This window comes from Indicator indicator, chromosome 22 (genome assembly GCF_027791375.1).
Source record: "Indicator indicator isolate 239-I01 chromosome 22, UM_Iind_1.1, whole genome shotgun sequence".
Taxonomy (NCBI): domain Eukaryota; kingdom Metazoa; phylum Chordata; class Aves; order Piciformes; family Indicatoridae; genus Indicator; species Indicator indicator.
The window spans coordinates 15,164,053-15,185,617 of NC_072031.1; the positions used below are offsets into that span (position 1 = coordinate 15,164,053).

General features: G+C 53.9%; 3 protein-coding genes across 3 annotated transcripts; 2 read left to right on the forward strand and 1 right to left on the reverse strand.

Moving 5' to 3' along the window:
- Positions 1-363: 363 nt before the first annotated feature.
- On the forward strand, positions 364-6,811 carry SMCR8 (SMCR8-C9orf72 complex subunit). Its single transcript, XM_054391113.1, has 2 exons — positions 364-2,714; positions 6,358-6,811. The coding sequence occupies exons 1-2, from the start codon at positions 364-366 to the stop codon at positions 6,809-6,811; spliced, it is 2,805 nt and encodes a 934-aa protein (XP_054247088.1).
- A 4,888-nt stretch (positions 6,812-11,699) lies between these two features.
- On the reverse strand, positions 11,700-15,887 carry SHMT1 (serine hydroxymethyltransferase 1). The gene is made up of 11 exons (XM_054390831.1): positions 15,786-15,887; positions 15,126-15,271; positions 14,725-14,840; positions 14,475-14,635; positions 14,281-14,362; positions 13,848-14,060; positions 13,469-13,585; positions 13,195-13,317; positions 12,816-12,932; positions 12,556-12,666; positions 11,700-11,869 (listed from the first exon to the last, which is right to left on the reverse strand). The coding sequence occupies exons 1-11, from the start codon at positions 15,885-15,887 to the stop codon at positions 11,700-11,702; spliced, it is 1,458 nt and encodes a 485-aa protein (XP_054246806.1).
- Positions 15,888-18,434: 2,547 nt separating this feature from the next.
- On the forward strand, positions 18,435-19,523 carry LOC128974310 (chemerin-like receptor 1). The gene has a single exon (XM_054390880.1). The coding sequence runs from the start codon at positions 18,447-18,449 to the stop codon at positions 19,521-19,523; it is 1,077 nt and encodes a 358-aa protein (XP_054246855.1). The 5' UTR covers positions 18,435-18,446.
- Positions 19,524-21,565: the final 2,042 nt, after the last annotated feature.

Below are 21,565 nucleotides of genomic sequence, written 5' to 3' on the forward strand. Positions count from 1 at the left end.
GAATGGGTTGAATAACGCCAAGGAACGGCAAAGGTTAAAAAAGCAGCAAAAATCGTAAAGAGTGGTGAGGGGGCGGCAGCTGCGCTTCCGAGCGAGGGGTGAGAGGTCGTGGCGTCATGTGACTCCAAGATGGCTGCGGGGCTGCGGCGTCCGTGAGGGGAGCGGCGGCTGAGCGGGGCCGGCGGAGCAGCGGGGCCGGCGGCCTGGGCCATGGCGGAGGAGTGAGGCGGTGGCGGCGGGAGAAGGGGACGCGGAGGGGGCCGGAGCTGTGGCGGGGCATCCCGCCACGCCCGGCGACGGTGAAAGCCGGGGGGGACTGGGAGAGGCCTCGGTGCTCCATGTCGGTCCCCTCCTGCGGGAAATATGATCAGCGCCCCTGACGTGGTGGCCTTCACCAGAGAGGAGGAGCTGGAAGATGAGCTGTACAGCGAGCCGCCTCTGCCCGAGGAGTACTCGGTGCCGCTCTTCCCCTTCGCCAGCCACGGGGCCAACCCCTGGGCCAAGGTCGCCAATTCCAAGTTCACTCGGGACTTCATCCTCATCTCCGAGTTCTCGGAGCAAGTAGGGCCTCAGCCCCTCCTGACTATCCCCGATGATGCCAAAGTGTCAGGCACATTCGATCTCAATTACTTTTCTCTTCGGATAATGTCTGTGGATTACCAGGCTTCCTTCGTGGGGCACCCTCCTGGCTCTGCCTACCCGAAGCTGAACTTTGTGGAGGATTCCAAAGTGGTGCTGGGGGATTCGAAGGAAGGGGCCTTTGCCTATGTCCACCACTTGACTCTGTATGACCTTGAAGCCAGGGGTTTTGTGAGGCCCTTCTGCATGGCCTACATTTCTGCTGATGAGCACAAAATCATGCAGCAGTTCCAAGAACTTTCCACAGAGTTCTCCAAAGCCTCCGAATGCCTAAAGACAGGGAACCGGAAAGCTTTTGCTAATGAACTGGAAAAGAAACTGAAAGATCTTGACTACACCAGGACGGTCCTGCACAATGAGACCGAGATACAGAAGAAATCCAATGACAAAGGATTTTACACAACTCAGGCCATCGAGAAGGCCAATGAGCTGGCCAGTGTGGAAAAATCCATCATTGAACACCAAGATCTGCTGAAACAGATCAGGTCATATCCTTACAGAAAGGTGAAGGAGTCCAACTTCCACCTCTATGAGCCAGAGTGCGCACTGGATCAGGCTGAGGTGGGCTGCGATCTGGACCTGACTACCTCCGACCTCTCTGAGCCTGGTGAGACGCAGCTTTACACCCACGTGCCATCCTACACTCCCAAGCTCATCAAAGCCAAGTCTGCCAAATGCTTTGACAAGAAGCTAAAGACGCTAGAGGAACTCTGTGATGTTTATTTCTTCACCCAAACCCTTGACCAGTTGCACCAGATTGAGAGGACTTTCAGAGGTGATATGTGCTACCTCCTGACAGAGCAGATCAGCAGGGCCCTCTTAAAGCAGCAAAGTGTAACTAACTTCCTCTTTGAGGATGTCTCTTTTCTGGATGAAAAACCACCTGAAAAACAGCACAGAGGCTACCAGGGGCTCAGCCAAGATGCCATTGATGGAAAGTGTTCAGAGGAGTCCCCCACTCCCAAAGTGGTCATCAACCTAGGATCCTACAAATCCAGTGTGGAGAGCGTGCCCATCAAGATGGAGCAGGGAATCGAGGACTCCCAGGAACCCAAACTGGCTGACTCCATCACGTTTGAGCACCAGGAGAACCTGGACTATCTGGATGCAGATCTTAAAGGCAGCATCAGCAGCGGTGAGAGCATCGAGGTTCTCGGAACGGAGAAGTCTGCTTCTGGCCTGACGAAATCAGAGAGCCAGGCCAGCCTGCCTGTCAGCTCCAGTCCCCAGGCAGGCAGGAGCAAGGTGGGCAGCCGCAGGACCGTTAGTGAGGACAGTATTGAGGTCCTCAGCACCTGTCCCTCCGAGTCGCTCATCCCGGAAGATTTCAAAGCGAGCTACCCAAGTGCCATTAACGAGGAACCCTACGTGGATGGTGAAGAGGGAGGCCTTCGTTTCACCCCCAAACTAAACCCAGACCACGGCGACGAGCAAGATGACATTTCAAACCAGGAAAATTTGGTGCAGGTCGATTCTGCCTGTTGCATTGGGAAGGAAAGCCCCAACTTCCTTGAGCCTCTGCCTGAGCTGGGGCAGAAACCCTGCGATGAGGATGGGGTGGTCAGGATCCCCCCACAGCCCTATCGGCAGGTTGAGCAGGGGCTGCGTGGGAGCTTTGGGGGCTTCCCCTCCCACGAGGGCATCTCAGGGGGGCTCCTTCCCTACGAGCTTGACTCACGCTACCTGACGGGCAGCAGGGAGGTCAGCAAGAGCAGCCTGGATGAGTGCTCGGACTCCACAAGCTATATCAGCAGTGCAGCCTCCACGTGCTCGGACAGGACCCCGTCTCCTGCCCACCACTGCCAGGCCAGTGAAAGGCACAAAAAGAAGGCCGGGCAGAACGCGCTGCGCTTCATCCGGCAGTACCCCTTCGCCCACCCTGCCATCTACTCCCTGCTCAGCGGCAGGACCCTGATCGTGCTGGGGGAAGAGGAAGCTATGGTCAAGAGGCTGGTGACAGCACTTTCCATCTTTGTGCCCAACTGCAGCCTCTACGCCAAGCCTGTCAAGCACTGGGTCACTTCCCCTCTCCACGTCGTGGATTTCCAGAAGTGGAAGCTGATTGGGCTCCAGAGGTAAAATTGAGGGACTGTTTGCTTCCCTGGGCTCGGGGGGTGAGAATTTCAGAGGGGAGTGGGTGTGCAAGGGAGTCCTCTTTCTGATTACCTCCCATGAATCCTGCTGATGGGATGTATTTATGGAAAGGGGTTAATTTTGTCTCTTAATATCCAGCCTCACTTGAGAGTTAATGTTTAAATCATCTTCTAGGCCCTTGCTGCCTGGCTCATAAGAAGTATCTGGCCAGGAGGTTTCCCTTTGCTTTTTTACCTGGCAAAACAAAAAAACTCAAAGATGAGTCCCACTGTTTTCCTGGTGGGTCTGATAACACAGGGAGTCCCTTGTGTGGCCAAGCTGACCATGAGCTGCTGACAAGCTAGGTGGGTCAGAAATTGGAGTGCTAGCACTGTGGGCTGTGTTGGTGAAGATGTGCTGGCCCAGTGCTGTGCGGGAAGGGTGGAGGCATGGAGTCTGTGAAGCTGCTGGGCTCTCTTTGGGGGTGCAGATGGACAGAGAGTTATTTATAACAATCCTTAGTGCAAGAAAAAACAAGTCTGTGGAGCTGTGTGGGCTGTGGTGCATTTCAGATGCAACGGAAACTTCTGCTCAGGGTGCGAAGCAGCATGAGAGCCAGCACCCCTTCCCCAACCCACAGTCCTGAAATGTGGTTTCATAGTTTATATTAGCACACAGTGATGGCTCAGCACTCAGGATTTCAGCCCTGCCTTTGTGGTTGTTATGAAAAGGATTTTCTTGGTGTTACCAGGATGTTCTGTGGTCCTTCAGGTGCAGGTACGACTGGGAATGGCCCTTGCTGTCACAACATGGAGACATGAGTCAGAGCAGCAGCCCATTGCCCAGAGTATGGCTGAAATAGGATCATAGAATGGATTGGCTTGGAAGGGACATTTTAAGGTCATCTAGTCCAAACCCTCCTGCAGCCAGCCAGGACATCTGCAACTAGAGCAGGTTGTTCAGAGCCCCAGACAGCCTGACCTGGAGTGGGGCATCTGCCACTTCTCTGGACAACTTGGGTCAAGGTCTCACCACCTTTGTTATAAAAACTTTCTACCATCTCTGTAGTCTGAATCTCCCTCTTTTAGTTTCAAGCCATCACCCCTTGTCTTCTCGCAACAGGCCCTGCTCAAAAGTCTGTCCCCAGCTTTCTGATCAGTTCTTCTAAGCACTGAAAGGCCACCAGAAGGTCTCCTGGAGCCTACTCTTCTCCAGGCTGAACAACCCCAACTCTCTTAGCCTGGCCTCACAGCAGAGCCCTTCCAGCCCTCCCAGCATTGCTGTGGCCTGCTTGGTCCCTGCTGTAATAGGTCCCTGTCTCTCCTGTGCTGAGGACTCCAGAGCAGCCCCAGCATTGCAGGTAGGGTCTCATCAGCGTGGAACTAAGGGGCAGAACCCCCTCCCTTACCATGCTGTCCACAAGTAGCACCTGAAAAAGTGTTTCTGAGCAGCACAAAAAGCAAAATACAGCAATGTGCTTTCTGGGCTGTTGAGCATTTTGTCGCTGGGGGTTGTGGATGATGAAATTATCCCAGGCTGTGAGTTTCCCCTCATTCCTCTGCTTGTGAGACAGGCTGACAGCTCTGCCAACAGCTGCTCCCAAACTCCTCTGTCTGTCAGTGAGGTTTTTAAAAGCCCTGAGTGTTTAATTGTTGCTCAGTGTTTGTGCTTTGCTGCAATTTTGTAAACAGAAGTCATATTTTCTTCCCCTCAGAAGTGCTTGTGACATGTGTCAGTCATCCCAGCTCTCCTCCACGGAATGTTAATGAGGTGTTGGGTTTGCCGTGGGTGCTCTCAGCAAACCATTTGTACAAGGGCTTTGGGAAGGAGCTTGGAGACTGAATTAAGCATTGTGGGCAGGGTGCTGCATCTCCTAAGGCCAGATGCTGTCAGGGCACTGGGGCAGCAGTTCTAACCCAGCAGCTGGGGCTCCTGGTTCAGGGGGGGGAGCTCCATCTCAGCCCAGGGACTTGAACCATGCAGAGCTGAAGAGCAGGAGGCAGAGTTGGCGTAGGCTTGTAATTTGCATTTAAATAGCGTTCATTTAGGCTTGTTGGGTAATTGTATGTTGTGAATGTGCAGTGGGTTTGCACCCGAATGAAAAGTACCTTGGCTGAGCCAGGGAATATTCTGGTTTAAGGATGGTTCCCCTTTTAAAAGAAGGGCAGAAGGTTCTGCTTTGCACAGGGCTTCAACCACCTCAGAGCAGCTCCCTCCCAGACCAGCTGTGTGGGGGGAGGGTGGAGTTCTTAGCAAGGAGGAAGTGGTTTGGGTTTCTAGGTCCTCATTGTCACATCCAGAACCTACCAGCTGCTGCAGGATTTGCTTCTGTTCACCACGGATTGGATTTCCTGTCACTCTTCCTCCATGTCACCAAGGCAGGAAGCTGCCCCAAATCATGTGAAGCAGCACATGCACAGGATGGATTGGTGCTTGTGGGAATCTAGGGGATTGAGGTCTCTTTGGGATCTGGCAGGCTGGAGAGACTATTCATATCCTAGAATTATTTTGGTTGGAAGAGACCTTTAAGATCATTGAGCCCAACCAATCTTTAACTCTGCCAAATCTGGTTCTAAACCATGTCCCTCAGCACCACATCTACATGGCTTTTAAAGCCCTGAAGGGATGGCAACTCCACCACTCCATGGGCAGCCTGTTCCAGGGCTTGACAACCCTTTTGGGGAAGAAATCATTCTTCATGTCCAACCCAAGCTTCCCCTGGCACAATTTGAGGTCTCCCCTCAGCCTCCTTTTCTCCAGGCTGAACAACCACGGTTTCCTCAGCTGCTCCTTACAAGACCTATGCTCTAGACCCTTCACCACCTTTGTTGACCTTCTCTTGACATGATCCAGTACCTCAATGTCCTTCTTAGAGTGAGGGACCCAAAACAACCCAGGACTGCAGGTGTGGCCTCATCAGTGCTGAGTACAGGGGGACAATCACTGCCCTGGTCCTGCCTGCCACACTGCTGGTGACATGGCTCAGGCTGCTGCTGGCATTCTTGGCCACCCAGGCAGACGCTGGCTCGTCTTCAGCAAGTGTTGATCAAATTTGCCATTCCCTTCTGTGCCAGGCTTGGTTTGCCCACAGAGGCTCTTGCACCAACTCATGAGAGTCCAACGGAGAGCTACCAGAATGATTGAGGGACTGGAGCACTGCCCTGTGAGGAGAGGCTGAGAGCCCTGGGGCTTTCTAGTCTGGAGAAGAGAAGATTGAGAGGGGATTTAATAAATGTTTATAAAGGGCTGGAGGTCAAGAGGGAGGGGACAGGCTCTGCTCAGCTGTACCCTGGGATAGGATAAGGGGCAATGGATAGAAATTACAGCACAGGAGGTTCCACCTCGACATGAGGAGAAACTTCTTAGGTGTGAGGATCACAGAGCACTGGAAGAGGCTGCCCAGAGAGGTTGTGGAGTCTCCTTCTCTGGAAATATTCCAGCCCCATCTGGATGTGTTCCTGTGTGACCTGTGCTGGATTCTCTGGTCCTGCTCTGGCAGGGGGGTTGGACTTAATGATCTTCAAAGGACACTTCCAACCCCTAACATCCTATGAGCTAGAGAGGCAAAGTGCAGGGGCCTGGGTACAGCCTGCTGCTGAACTGTGTGGTCCCTTGCAGCTGTGACCTCTCTGCTTGCTGTTTCAGGACGGTGTCTCCTGGTGGGGTGAACGTGCTGCACGCCCTGAGCCGCTACAGTCGCTACGTCAGCATTCTGGACGCCGACAGCAAGACTCTACGCTGCCCTCTCTACAAGGGCACCTTGTTGCCCAGGCTGGCAGACCACCGCACGCAGATCAAGCGAGGAAGCACCTACTACATGCACGTCCAAAGCATCCTCACCCAGCTGTGTTCAAAAGCCTTCCTCTTCACCTTCTGCCATCACTTGCACCTTCCCATCAGCGAAAGGGAACCGGAGGAATCCGTCGCCAACCGCAGGATGAACTTCCTGAAGCTTCAGCTGGGCCTCGCCAACGAAGACATGAAAATTGTGCAGTATTTAGCAGAGCTGCTGAAGCTGCAGTACATTCAGGAACCCGGCCAGGGGGTGAACCCCCTGCTCAGATTTGACTATGTCCCCAGCTTTTTGTACAAAATCTAGCCTGGGGTGGGCTGGCTGCTGCCCGCTCAGAGCCTGGCAGAGCTCATCCGTGCTTGACATTCACGCTGCCCACAGAAGGCCATTGGGGAAGGGGTGGAGAAGCCAATGTGTTTGTATCTCTGCTCTGCAGAAATCCAGGTCTGGGGGAGTGGATTTCTGTTGCCTGCAGCTGAGAACATCGATGTTGCATCACATAAACCACCAGGCACTCTGTTTTTAAATAGTAGAAGGAGCACTGCAGACTTTTAAAGCGTTCTGGTGGCAGCATCCCAGGGGGATTGTGGTGTGGAGAGAGAAGAGGGCTGTCTTGGGGATCGATACTTTTTAGTGTACAGCCCCTAAAATACAACACAGTGTTCCATGTGCTTCTGCCAGAGCTCTAAATGCTGTTGGTCGCTTCTATGGAGCCAAGATGAAGAGCAGAGGTTTAACCCACCAGTGTCTCATGTGAGTGTAGCTCAGAAGCTCGTTGGCAGGTTGTGGATACTCATCTGTGCACAGTGGAGGTGGGTGCTGTGTCCCTTCCTGTGTCCTTCCAAGCTTCCTGGTGCTTCCCAGGAGAGGTGGGAGCGCAGTGGAGGCATACCTGCTTCTCTCCAGAAAGCGTTTGCTGGCTTCTCTCAGCTTTGTTAAGATCTGGAATGTTGGAAGGACTCCTTAACGCTGGTGAGCACTGTGGTGTCCGCTGCTGTGAATGTAGAGCAGAGCACTGTGCCTTGTGAATTTCTCACCTCCCATTTGGTGGGGGACCTCTAAGAAGGCTGGGAGGGAGACAGGGAATCCTCAAAGCACATGGGGCTGAGAGGGGCCTTGTAAGAAGAGAAGGGAATTGAAGAGAGTCTAGCTGAGGCCTCATTTTTAGGTGTTTTTTTGTGCAATTTAGCTGAAGCTATGCTGTGAGACAGCAGGTTGGAGAGCAGTGAGGTACTAGAGCTCAGGAGAGATCAGAGATGAATGTACTGGATTCCACATTGTGTCCCTGAGAGTTTCTTTTTATTTTTCCCCTTTTTTTTTCTTTTTTTTTTTTCTTTTTTCTTTTTTTTTTTTTTTTTCTTTCCTGGGGAGTTGACTTTTGTGCTTTGCCCTAAAGCAGGGTCAGGGTTGCTGCATGCTGCTTCTGGCCAAGCCTTTGTTGTGTCTCGACTACCTCTCTCGGGGTGCTCTAGGGAAGAACTGCTGCTCTTTGAGCCTGGATGCTGAGGAGTGTCCTTTCAAAGCTTCTGCACTGCTGCCTGTGCCATAAAGGTTGTGCCTCCAGTATGGTGACACTTCCAGATTGTTCCTGTCAGTGCCAAAAGCTTTGTGCCCAGGCAGAGTGTTTCCTTCAGGAGCCTTGTAGATGTTGCTCTTCAGCCACCAGTCTTAGGCTCGTTCTGCTCTGCTCTCAGCCTTGCTAGGAAAGAGGTCTTTGGTTTAGTTCCTTTTTATCCCTCTTCTAGTTATGGGGTGAGAGCAGCTGGTACAGGATGAGCTGCTGCATTCTCTGGGTTTTCTTTTAAACCTCTGTTCATTGTGGTGACATGAGGCAGGCCTGGAGGTGAGTGTGATGTTCCTTCTGTGCCCAGGGAAGTTTCTGTGTAGGGACTGGGGTTCATCAGCATGGCTTAGACCCCACTAAAATTTTATTTTAGAGCCACTCAACTCAAAACTCATGTCCCAAAAGCAAGGAAGCTCTGTGGGGAGGTCTGGCACCAGCATCTGCACTTCAGTACTGCTGCTATCTTCTCATCCCAGGAAAGGGTTCCCTGGGGTAGTGTGGGAGGTAGAAACCAAAAGGGCAGGAAGGCTCTTTTAAATATGAGTGTTTTGTGTGCAGGGGACTTCTAAGAAGTTTCCTGAGGGGTTTCCAAGCAACCCCAAGAGCAGGGGTTGTTTGTGATGGTGTTTTCAGGGCTCAGTGGGGAAGCAGCATGGCGTGGCCTTTGCTGAAGGCGAGCCGTGTGCCTGTGTGGGGCTGCACACCTTGACAGCATATCCAAAGGCCTTTTCCTTTCCTCCCTGTGCCCTCCTGTATCATGTGAACTGGGTGTGCTGGTGAAAGATTTCCATGTCCAGCAGAAGTTTGCCTTCCCAAGTGACTTGAGGTGTCCCCTTGTCAATTCATGTGTCTCCTTGTCAAGTTGTGTGCACCCGAACGGCTTCCCTGCTATAGCTGAGCTGAGATTCCCTGAGGGAAGAGGCATCTCAGTGAAGGAGTAATGAGGTGACACTGGGCAGACCCACAGCTCTGGAGCTTGTTTCCTGCTGGAATATGGCCTGATGCTGTTTGGGTTTGAGGAGGGAGGAACTTTCTCCTGCTGACTCACTCACATCTTCCTGCAGGCTGGCAGTGCAGGGTGGGATTGATGGTTAGTGCTGGCTGATCTTAGTCCTGATGGTCCCCAGCTGCACTCAGAAACTGATAAGTAACTCACTTCTCCTTGCTCCCTCTATCAAACCTGTACTATCTGATATTCAAAGCTGTGTTGAGCAATACTTGCACTACCACCTGTCTGATCTGCTTCATCTCTCCACCACAAAGCAGCTCTGATTTGGGAGGATGCCCTGGGGGCTTTGCTGGGACAAACTGGGAGCTCTGTGCTGTCTGCAGCTTGGCTCTTGAGCAGGAGCTGTGAGGAAACACTCCTGGAGTGCTCATCCTCCTAAAGCTGGCTCAGGGCAGGGTAAGCTCTGAGCTCAGAGCAGCCACAGGAGGAGTTACTTTGGGCTGTGGCCCCTCAGTGCAGCCAGGGCCTGACCTGCCCTCACTGCTCATGGTGCCCATAATGGCAGCAGAAATCAGAGGGGAGGCTGAGTGCAGCTGGTGGTTTGGGGGCTGAATTCCTCTTTGCTCGGTCATTTCTCTGTCCGACCTTCTGTTCCTGTACAGCCACGATCCCTGTATCGGCACTTTAAGACTCTTCCTCATCTTCACTGTGTTACCTCACTAGTTTCTGGTCTTAGCAGACTTACAAGCTACAGTCTTCACACTAACAGCTCCCACAATGGATCTTGGCCCCTGTGTTTGTCAGCTTGTCCTTCCCTGTGCATCCAGCTGTCCTTCCAGCATAAGCAGCGTCGGTTCCTCGTGCCCCAGCGTGAAACCAGCCCTCCCACACCAACCCTCCAGCACCAGTGGTGCTGTGCATGGCCCTTGCCTGCTTTCATGAGTGCTGCCAGCATGCCCCTGCCTCCCACACCACCAGTGCTGCTCCCTCCTCTCTCTGCTGACTCTCAGGGAGGAGGCTTTAAGCCTGAATTCCTGCTCATCAGAGCAGAAGCCTCTCCTGGCTGGGAGAGCAGAGCTCCCTTTGCTTACTCCTCTGCTTTCCTGTCTTGGGAGACTCTGGCTGCCAGCCCCTGCTCTGTTCTGTGCTCAAAGATCCAACCCCGAGGAGGGTTAGCCATAGGAGCAGGTGCCATTAACCCTACAGAGGCTTCATTTCTCAGAGCATAGTGCTCAGATTTACTTTCATCCAGTAGCAATCACTTCTGAGCAGCTCCAAAGCTGCAATGCCTTGACTAGGGAAGTGCTGCCTATACTCTAGCAATATACATTGTTGGTAAGGGGTGGGAGAGGTGCAAGCTGGTGGCTCTGTGGTTCTTTGGTTTTCATTGAGTAGAGATGGCCTTGATCCTCTGAGCTGGTGGTGGGCAACAGCCCATGCTGTGCATTCAGTGTCTAGGAGAGCTGGGCAGGCCCTGGGGCTCAGAGCAGTACTTTGAAAAGGCTCCTGTCATAAGGTGATGAGGAACTGGGCAAGAGGCCCAGGCTGAAGCAGATCCCTGCTCCACGTGGTGCCCAGCAGCACCACAGACCCTATCCAGGTTATCAGAGGGGTCACAAATCCAGCACACACCACTCCCCACCAGGCATTTTTAACTGGAAGGCAGAAATGACAGGGTGGTAAAGCCAGTCCAGCAGAGGGCTGGGGGAGGGCCTGGCTGAGGGCTGTGGGGAGGCTGTGAGGATTTCTCATCTCATTTTCAAGCACTGTATCCTATCCCTGCATGTCGAGTTCCGTGTGCGTGTTGCCCGTGCGTGCCGAATGCTTGCGTCCGTAGTTAGAGCGAGTGTGTGACCGAGGAGAACTCCAAGAAGCATGTCTCAGTGTCGTGCTGTGTTTACTGCACAAGAGTTTAACTGATGTTAACACCAAAATGACTCTAGTCTGAAAAAATGTTACTTTAAAAAAAAAAAAAAAAAAGGAACAGGGAAAAAAAAAGGCAAAAAAATATTTATTTGGGTTATTTTTGAAATACAAAAAAGAAGAGGCAAAAAAAAAGTTTGGTTGTATTTTTTAAAAGCTAATTCTTGTTAGATGTTGTGGTTAAATTCTTAATTTTACCATGCTTATTAAAAAAAAAAAAAAAAGGTTCTACTTTGAGAGTTGTGCTCAGAGGTCTGAGGAGGTACCAGAGATTGTTGGCTAGGAATGATCCCAGGAGGGGTGGTAGGGATGAGGCTTGGTCTCCTCACAGCTTGCAGGGGCTGGAAGTGACTGGGTTTGTGCACCTGAAGGGAATCCTCAAGGCTGAAGCCATGGAGGTTTTTATGGCTCTGAAGTCTCTTGTGCCTGACTATGGAGGTGGTTCCCCCAAGTTCCTCCCATCTGGGTGGACACGAGCAGACCTGCCTAAACCTCATCTGCTGCTCCCACAGGCAGGGAGAGCACCCCTGGCCATGAGGCTGAGGTCCCAGCTGTGATGCTAAACAGGGCAAGGGCTGTTTTCCCCACGGAGGGGTCATGCTCAGGGGGTTCTGTGCTGCACATGGGAGGGGAGAGGTGAGTACAAACCAAATGAGGAGCTGCTGCTGCAGCGCAGCCAGTGCTGGTCGGGACGTGCTGGGAGAAGGCACTGGGGTGCTGGTGGAGGTGGCTCCAGCAGCGGGCACTGGTGCTTCCCCTTACAGGACAGGCAGCCCTGGGAGTGGGAAGGTCGCAGCGAAGGCTTCAACCTCTTTCTTTAGTGCCTTCAGCTCTGCTTGGTATCTGTCCTCCTCCAGTTTGTCCTTGAATTCCTTCAGTGTGGCCTTGGGGCTCATGTCCTTCTGCACACGCAGCGTCAGCTCAATCCCTGCCAGGATGGGAGATGCATTGGTCAGCCCTCGTGACTGGGCAGCCCTGCCTGTGCCTGCAGGGAGCAGCTGCCACATCCTGTGACTCTCTCAGCCCTGCTGCAGGGAGCCTGTGAGGCTCAGATGTGGGCTTACAATCATTCAGGTTGGAAGAGACCTTCAAGGTTGTCGAGTTCAACTGTTAACTCAGCACTGCCAGGTCACCACTAGACCAATTCTCTCAGCACATCTCTGTGGCTTTGAACCCCTCCAAGGATGGGCACTCCACCAGCTTCCCTGGGCAGCCTGTTTCAGGCCTTGACAGCTTTTCAAGTGAAGAAATTGTTCCTCATGTCCAACCTAAACCTCCCCTGGCACAACTCAAGACTTTCCTTTCATCCTGTCATTTGTTCCTTGGGAGAAGTAACTGACCTCCGCCTGGCTCCAACCTCCTTTGAGGGAGTTGCAGGGAGGGAGAAGGTGTCCCCCCAGCCTCCTTTTCTCCAGACTAAGCAATTGCAGTTCCCTCAGCTGCTCCTCACAAGACTTGTGCTCTAGACCTTTCACCAACTTCTTGTCCTTCTCCGGACATGCTCCAGCCCCTCAATGGAGTGAGGAGCCTAAAACTGAACCCAGTATCTGAGGCTTAGCCCTGCTTACCCTGCAGCAGCACTGGGCTTGGCCTCACTTGTGGCCCTGGCCTCACCTCTGTGGATGTACTGAGCCACCCTGCAGAAGTCGTCCTGCTGGAAGCCTCTGGAGGTGAGCGCTGGTGTCCCGAAGCGCAGCCCGCTGGGGCGCAGGGCGCTGATGTCACCTGCACCACGACAAGGCACCAGTGACCAACCCTGGGCACCAAAACTACCCTGTGGGGGATTTCAGCCTGGGAGCTGGGAGCCCTGCGCAGGCCAAGGGAGATGCCCAGTGTGGGGAGTAAGAGGGGGCAGAGCCTGTCAGGTCCCTCACCAGGGCAAGTGTTCTTGTTGCAGGCAATGGAGCAGATCTCCAGCACCCGCTCGGCCCGGCCGCCATCTGTGCCTCTGTTGCGCAGGTCCAGAAGAATCAGGTGGTTGTCAGAGCCCCCTGAGAAGAGAAGGGTTTGGTGGGGACTGGAGTCAATGCTGCTTCCATGTGAAACTTCAGCGACGGGCTTGGGACTGCACCAAGACCTGCCCCTAACTTGGGGGGCAGCAGGGGACCTGCCCTTGGGCGGTGGGGACTGCTTCCTGAGCAATTGCAAGAGCAGAACCCTGCCCACCACATCCAGGCTGCCCTTGTGGCCTGCCTCAGACACCTGGCCACATGGAGGAATTGGACCCATCCTGCTGCCAGGACCTGTCCTCACCTGTGACAATGTCATAGCCCAGCTCCATCAGGGCAGCTGAGAGTGCCTGGCAGTTTGCCACCACCTGCTGCTGGTAAGCCTTGAACTCAGGTGTCATGGCCTGCTGCAGGGCCACAGCAATGCCTGCGGAGGAAGGCAGAGTGAAGTGAGGCTCTGGGAGAGCTGATGGGGACGTGTGGCACTTCAGTAGAAGACATCCTGGAAGCTGAGCAAACTGCTATCTTTGCCAGCTCCCTTTGCCATCCTGGAGCTGGCGGCCAGCCTGGCTGCCTACCTGCAATGGCATGGTTGTGTGGGCCTCCCTGCAGCCCTGGAAAGACCGCCTGGTTGATGAGGCTCTCCAGGTTGTACAGGGTTTCCTTGCCTGTCTTGGGGTCCACGCTGCGGGTACCTGTGGGAGAGGAGGGCAGGGTCATGCATGAGGCAGCTCAGCCTCCATTATCCCATGAGCTGCTTTCACCCCTGGCCTCTCGGAACAGGGATGGTGGTTGTTCCTCTTCAAATCTGGGCCACAGCTGGCACTGGGCAGCTTCCCAGATGATCCCAGAAGGGTCTGGACCTTCCTGCCCTCCCTCCTTCCCAGCTAAGGCAGGAAGGAGCTTTAACTTGCAGCCCTCCCAGCCCTGGGGGAAGCATTTTCCCAGGTCAGGCACCTTTACGGTAGAAGATCATGCCAGCCCTGCAGCCCCGCAGGGTCTTGTGAGTGGTGGTGGATACGACATCACAGTGGTCAAAGGGCGAGGGCACCACGCCGGCAGCCACCAGCCCGCTGATGTGAGCCATGTCAGCCATGAGGTAGGCACCGTTGGCATCAGCGATCCTCCGCATGCGGGCATAGTCCAGGTTGCGTGAGTAGCAGCTGACACCTGCCGGGACATGGCACGTGGAGGGGACAGGAGTAGATGCTCGCGGACTTTGGGGGACAGCACAGAATCTCCTGCTAATGTAGATGTGTTTGAAGTGTTCTCCTGGCACTATGGCACCCATGGGTGCCTGTGGGCTGACCAGAGTGCTGATGGCTTTAGGGAGCCACCTCCACCCAGGATATGTCACCAGGGAGGTTGATGAGGGTTGTTTGAGCCTCACCTGCTATGATGAGCTTGGGGTGGAAGAGGCGGGCGTTTTCCTCCAGCCGGTCGTAGTCAATGTACCCAGTCTTGGGGTTGACCTGGGAGAGGAAGAGGAGGGTCCAGCCAGCTTGTTATGGGTGAAGATCAGATCTCACAGGAGAGGGTGCTGGGAGCCTGATAACCACATCCTGCTGAAGCCTCTCCGTGTACCTTGTAGGGCATGGACTCGAAGAAGACAGAGGTGGCAGAGATCTTCTTCTTGTCAGTCATGAAGCCATGGGTGAGGTGGCCCCCATCGGGCAGGTCCAGCCCCATGATCCTGCCATGGGGCTCCACCAGGGCTGTGTACACCGCGAAGTTCGCAGGTGACCCTGCAGCCAGAGCACAGCAGGCCGGTTACAGGTGCCAGGACGTGTGGAGGCCAGTGTGGCTGGCCTGGCTCTCCTGAGCACCCTGGTACCTGAGTAGGGCTGGACGTTGACTCCCCACTCCTGGGGGTCAAGCTGGTACACCTGCAGCGCTCGCTTCTGGCACAGCCTCTCCAGCTCATCCACAAACTCCGTCCCACCATAGTACCTGTCGGTAAAGGACGGGGCAGTGGTTGAAACCAAACTTGTGACTCACAACAGTCCAAGCTGGGGAGAACCTGGGGTGATGCCATGTTTTCAAAGCTGTAGTAGATGTGACCCTGCTGAGATCATCCCATGTGGGGCTGAGAGTGTCAGATCCTGCCCTGGAACAGCTCAGCTGCCAGCACCAGAACATCGCTTCCTCTCCAGAGGTGAGGTCTGGCATCTTAGGGGGTTTCTCTTCCTCCCTGCCAGGGTTTGGGTTGGGTGGGATTCAGCTCCAGCCCCATACCTCTGTCCTGGGTAGCCCTCAGAGTATTTGTTGTTCATGCAGGATCCTAGAGCCTCCAGGACTGCTCTGCTGGCAAAGTTCTCCGATGCGATTAACTCCAGCCCCAGCTTCTGCCGCTGCTTCTCCTTCTTGATGATGCTGTGCACCTTTGGGAGGGGAAAGAAACAGCTCCAGCCATGCAGGTTCTGCACGGAGACATGGATGCTCTGTGGTAGGAGAAGCACCCTTGGAGGGGACAGGGCAGGAAAAGGGGCCTGGAAAAGTGCTGGAGAAGTGAGATGAGATCTTTTCTTGGTACAGATGATCTCAAACAATTCCTGTGTTTGGTCACTGGCCACGTTTTGGGGGTTTATCTGCCAGGAAGCTGCCAGCTGTCATTAGGGCTTAAGAGTCAAGAGCAACTGCCATGTGGCCTGGTAGAGTGGCTGCTCTGGAGTAGACATTAGAGCTTGACACAGAAGGGTATGAGTAATACATGCCAAGTTATGACCATATTATCTGCATGGCTGCCCTCCTTCCCTTCAGAGAGGGCACAGGGTCTCACCAGCTCAGCCTTAGACTATCTCCCTGCCCCATCCCTAGGTCGAGGTCAGCATCTCCATGGCTGTTGTGGGGATGAACATAGCAACCACTGGGCAGAGGCCAGGAAGAAGCTCTCACCTCTGGGTCATTGGTTTCCAGTGGCTCCATTACCATCTTGTTATGGGAGGCCCAGACCTCTGCGCTGGGGAGGACCCTGTTGCCATGTGTTGAGTTTGCCATCGTGCAGCTGGATCCAAGGTCGCCTGCCAGTGGAGAGGGTGCTTTGTGGGATGGCAGCAGGGCTGTATCTCTGTACCCTGCCTGCTCCCATCCTCTGTCTTCCCCAGAAACAAAGAGGGATCAGCCTCCCCAGCCCAGCTGGTGCGACTGCAGCCAGCATTATCATGCTGAGCACAAGCTCCTAGGCAGGCGTGACAGCCCAGCTTCTGCTTCGGCTGAAACAAAGCATCTTTTTATCCATTAACCCTGCAAGGCCAGCGAAGGGCCGTGAGCAGGTTATTAAGCAATTACACTTTTTTTTTTTAGTTTGCTTGCACCAAGCTGCTGAAGTTTGTTCAGCATGGGCCTGCTGCACGCCTGCCTAAATCCAAGGCCTCTGATAAGGAGAGAGTTTCCTGCTGCCAGCAAAGCAGAACTGGGATGGGGAAAGAAGAGGGCACAGTGCTGTGGCATTGAGCAGGATGTCTGGGTCCAATGTGTTCGCCCAGAGCAGGTCACAGCACTTTCACACCCAGCACTTTCACAGAGCTGCAGAAGTCTCAAGGTGGGGAACAGAGCTCCTCATTCCCCACCCAGGGTGCAACCCCCATTTCCCTCACCATGGCAGGTCCAGCCCTGGCAGTTCATTTACTGCAAGGACAAACCTTAGGCCTGAGCCTCCATCCCCACCTGGCTCTGCACACACCATATCCCAGCCCCATCACCACCTCCTGTACACCTGAGAAGCTCCCGCTGAAACATTCTTGCCCCCGCCCCAATACCGGGGGTATAGCACTGCGCTGCCTGCCCGGCTTTCACCCCGCAACGGCCTGCGCTGCCCCTGCCCGGCCTATCCTGTGGCCCCGACTCGGTCCCTACCCTCCCGCAGCACTGAGTCCGGGTCCGGATCTCGATTCCGTTCCGCCACCGCGCGGGAGTCCGCGCGCCTAGCCAAGAGCGCTCGGGCACGCCCCTCTGCGCCTCGGCCAATCAAGGCGCCTCCCCGCCCCAATAGACCGTCGGCGGGCAACAGGCTTCGGAAGTGCCTGAGCCAATCAGCACCGCGCTTTTTGCCCTCCCCACTTCCTATTGGCCCACGCCGAGGCGGGGCTGGGCGGTGCTGCCAGCACGTTGGGCTGGGGGCGCGGGTGACCTTGGCCGGGGTGGGCGGGGGTCGGCTGCCGTCACCGCTCTGATGCCACCCTTGCTCCGCCGTCACCCCTCTGCTGTCATCTCTCCTCTTCTGTCACCCCTCTTCCTCTCTGCCGTCACACCCTCTTTGCCATCACCCCTCTGCCATCACAGTTCCTCTGCCGTCACCCCTCTCCTGTCACCCCTCCTACCATCACCTCTCTATCGTAACCCCTCCTTTGCTGTCACCCCTTTGCCATCACGCCTCCTCTGTCATCTTTCCTCTGCTTCCATCCATCCCCACAGTCCCTGCCCCACCTGCTGCACACCTTGGGAGGAGTCTCTCCCACATCTCCCCCAGCTCCAGGGTGTTCCCCGCAATCTGGGGATGCCTCTCACCACCCCATGTTGGAGGACAGGAGCTCCTCCGACCTGGGCCATCCTGCACTGTGCAGGGAGTGCTTCCAGACACCCTCAAAGTCCCCTCCAGCTGGGCCAAGCGGGTGGCTGTGCCAGGCCGTGGCATGGGTTGGCAGCACTGGGGTGGGGAGCAGAGCCTGTCCTGTTCCTCCCATTGGCAGGGCAGCCCTGGCTCCCTGTGTGTGCTCTAGAGGACAGACACCGCTGTGGGGGGGATTGGCAGTGTAGACAGGAGAAGGGCCAAGTTTTCCTGGGTTGGTTTGGCCACCTGGCCCAAGGCTCTTGTGACCACTGGGATGTCATGGGTTAAACCAAAGCACCACAAATTGAGGAAGAATATGAAGGAATAAGGGATCCTACTAAATTCCTCGTGATGCCAAGCCATGGGAAAACAGTGATGCAGAGTGAGTCACTCCCAAGAGGAGTGTCTGGAAGGGGAGTCAGCCAGGAGGTAAGAAGACCACATGCTGTGGGTAGAGCGGTGAAGGAGCAGCTGTTGGAGTGCACATCCACAGAAGGTACTTGCAGAATAAGTCTTTTATCTTAAACTTTATCAGTCAAGATGTTTTTTGCAGCCTTAGTTTCTCATTGGTCATCCAAAGAGGTTACAGCTGAGGGACTTGGGTTTCCAGGGTTCTGACCCATGTTGGATTGTTGTTATTGGTCATTGATGGAGATGTTCTGGCTTTGATAAGAAGAAATGGCCTCAAGCTGCACCAGGGGAGGTGTATGTTGGACATGAGGAACAATTTCTTCCCCAAAATCAGACCCTAGATCAGGCTGTCCTGGGCAGTGGTGGAGTCCCCATCCCTGTGTAGATGTAGTGCTGAGGGACATGGTTTAGTGGTGACCTGGCAGTGCTGGGTTAATGGTTGGACTTCATTTTAAAGGTCTTTTCCAACCCAAACCATTGTATGATTCTCTATACTTGTGTACAGCTGCTAGCAAAGATTTCCTCCCCTGAGCCACAGGAGCTCCAGGCAGTAGCCGTGTGTGCTCTTATGATTTCAGGACTCCGGCTTGCTAGCAATGGAGAGCATCTCTTCTTCCCCTTCACCCTTCTCTGCCACATTGCAGCCTGAGAACACCACCACCCATGAGTACTACTGGGGCCTCCAGAAGAGCATGCACATCCTCTCCATGGTGGTGTACAGCATCGCCTGTTTGCTGGGGGTGACAGGGAATGGCCTTGTCATCTGGATTGCAGGCTTCAAGATGAAGAAGACAGTGAACTCTGTCTGGTTCCTCAACCTGGCCATTGCTGACTTCATCTTCACCTTTTTCCTGCCCCTCAGCATTGTGTACACTGCCCTAGGCTTCCACTGGCCATTTGGGAAGCTCCTGTGCAAGCTGAACAGCACCATTGCCTTCCTCAACATGTTTGCCAGCGTCTTCCTCCTGACGGTCATCAGCATGGACCGCTGCATTTCTGTGGCCTTTCCTGTCTGGTCTCACAACTGCAGGAGCCCAAAGCTGGCAGCCAAGATTGCACTGGGGACCTGGATCCTGGCTCTCCTCCTCAGCTCCCCATACCTCATCTTTCGGGACACTGTGGTCAGCTCCAGGAACATCACCACCTGCTACAACAATTTTGCGCTGTCCGATGACTACACGTCAGAGGCGACGCGGAGGCTGTGGAGGATGCGGCACAAAGCCATGATCATAACGCGGTTCTTGTGTGGCTTCCTCATCCCCTTCACAGTCATCCTCATCTGCTACAGCATCCTTGCTGTCAAGCTGAGGAGGCGGCAGCTGGCCAGCTCAGCGAAGCCGTACAGAATTATCATCGCTGTCACAGTCTCGTTTTTCCTCTGCTATTTCCCCTACCACGTCTTCTCCTTGCTGGAGATATCCCAAAACTCTTCCAGCCATGAGATGAGAATGGCTCTTTACATAGGGATCCCCTTGGTTTCCAGCCTTGCTTTCTTCAACAGCTGCATCAACCCCATCCTCTATGTGTTTGTAGGGCTGGATTTCAAGGAGAAGTTTCGCCAGTCCCTCCTGTCGACCTTTGAAGGAGCCTTCAGTGAGGAGTCACTCCTAGGCAGCCTGACTAGCAGGAGAAAATCCAGGTCTGCTTCGGAGGTGGAGGTCCCCAGGGCCTGAGCGGCTGCTGGTGTGGAGGGGGCAGTTCTTTCCTCTGCAATTTCCTCTCATTTCAGAGCTCTGGTCACAGGACTGGGGGCTGCAAAGGCTGTGCATGCTAACAACGTGTGATTGGACCTCCTGGAGGTACCTCAAACCCACTATGACTTAATATATTATGGAAATGAAAGAACCATCTGGATCTGCATGAGGGTGGGAATGTCAAGGTATGTGCTAGTCCCTGTGCCACTTCCTTGGTTGAAATAGCAGAGATCTGCTCCTTGGTGTGTTGGTGAACGTTTGTTAAATCCCAATAAAGTAAGGTAAAACCCAGCCTGTTGTGCTGTCTTGTAGGCTTAAAGTGCTTTGTGATTCAGCTGAGCATGCTCATCTTCACAGTCATGGAATTGTTTTGGTTGGAAAAGACTTTTAAGATCGTTGTGTCAAACAGTCTCTAACTCTACCAAGTCTGGTGCTAAACCGTGTCCCTCAGCACCACATCTCTGCCTCTTCTAAACACCTCCAGGGATGGGGATTCAACCCCCTCCCTGGGCATCCTGTTCCACTGCTTAAGAACCCTTTCAATGCAGAAGTTTTTTCCAATATCCAACCTAAACCTCCCCTGATGCAACCTGAGGCCATTTCCTCTTGTCTATAACTTGTTACTAGGGGGAAGAGACCAACACCCACCTGGCTCCAATCTCCTTTCAGGGAGTTGTAGAGAGCCAGAAAGTCTCCCCTGAGACTTCCTCTCTCCAGGCTCAACAACCCCAGTTCCTTTGGCTGCTCCTCCCCAGCCCTGTTCTCCCAGACCCTTCCCCAGCTTTGCTGCCTTTCTCTGGACCCGTTCCAGCACCTCAATGTCCTTCTTGGAGTGAGGGCCCCAAAACTGAACTCAGTATTCAAGGTATGTCCTCACCAGTGCTGAGCACAGAGGGACAATCACTCCCCTGTTCCTGTTTTTCACTCTACTCCTGATCCAGGCCAGGATGCCACTGGCCTTCTTGGCCACCTGGGAACACTGCTGGCTCATCTTGAGCTGGCATTCAGTGACAGGACAACTAGATACAAAGATAAAATACCCAGAATTTGGAAGCAGACCACTGGCATTAGCAGCAGCTCTCAAGGCTGAAGCAGACAGGATTTGACCTGAGTATGACAACCTGCCTGGGACACTCTGTCTGCATGGATCTGATTGCCCACCTACAGTTCAGGCTGATGGGTGAGTTTCAGACCTTCTGGTACATTTGAAGACCAGTTTGTTTGGAAAAGACAGAACAGTAGACATGGCCGAGCTGTGCCTGGCCAGGTTTCCTATTGCAAAGTGCTCAGGATGAAGATGGTGGTCACCTAAAAGGGAACAGCAGTGTTGAGGTTGGGCAGCTGGACAAGCAGGTGACTGGGTCACACCTCCTTCTTCTGGCCTGCCCAATCTCTCTGTAAAATGGTCCAAGCTGCCATTTGTCCCTTTCCTTCTGACAGGAAGCCTCCTCATTGCTCCAATGGCCAGAAAATCCCTAACTCCCAGTCTGAACACACACACACACACACACACACACACACACACACACACACACACACACACCCCCCTCAGTTCTCCATGGATGACACTGCCAAGTGACAGCTGTCACTGGAACGTATTAGGGATTAATTATGGGTCCGCTGAGCCATGCAATATGAAATGAAGGTCATGGTCCTACAGGCAGGCATGTACTAAACCTTAACTTCATACACAAACCCACTGAGAGTGGGGAACGTACCAAGCCCACCCATAAGTCAAGCCTGAATGGGCAGAGAGCTTTACCCTTTGCCACAAATTGCTGCCTGTCACTCAGATACAGCTGCAATGTTTGCTATGCAGCACACAGCTCCACGGCTATTGACTTGCTCCGGGTGGTAAACTACAACATCGATCGCTGTGTCAAGGTTGGGCAGAACAGCCTTTGCTCTTTCTGCTTCTCCTTATCTGTTTGCAGAGTCCATATAATTCCTTGTGACAAGAGCCTCTGAGAGTGTTGGACCAAGGCCTTGGGCTCTTCCTGTGCCTCTCTTCTCACCGCAGT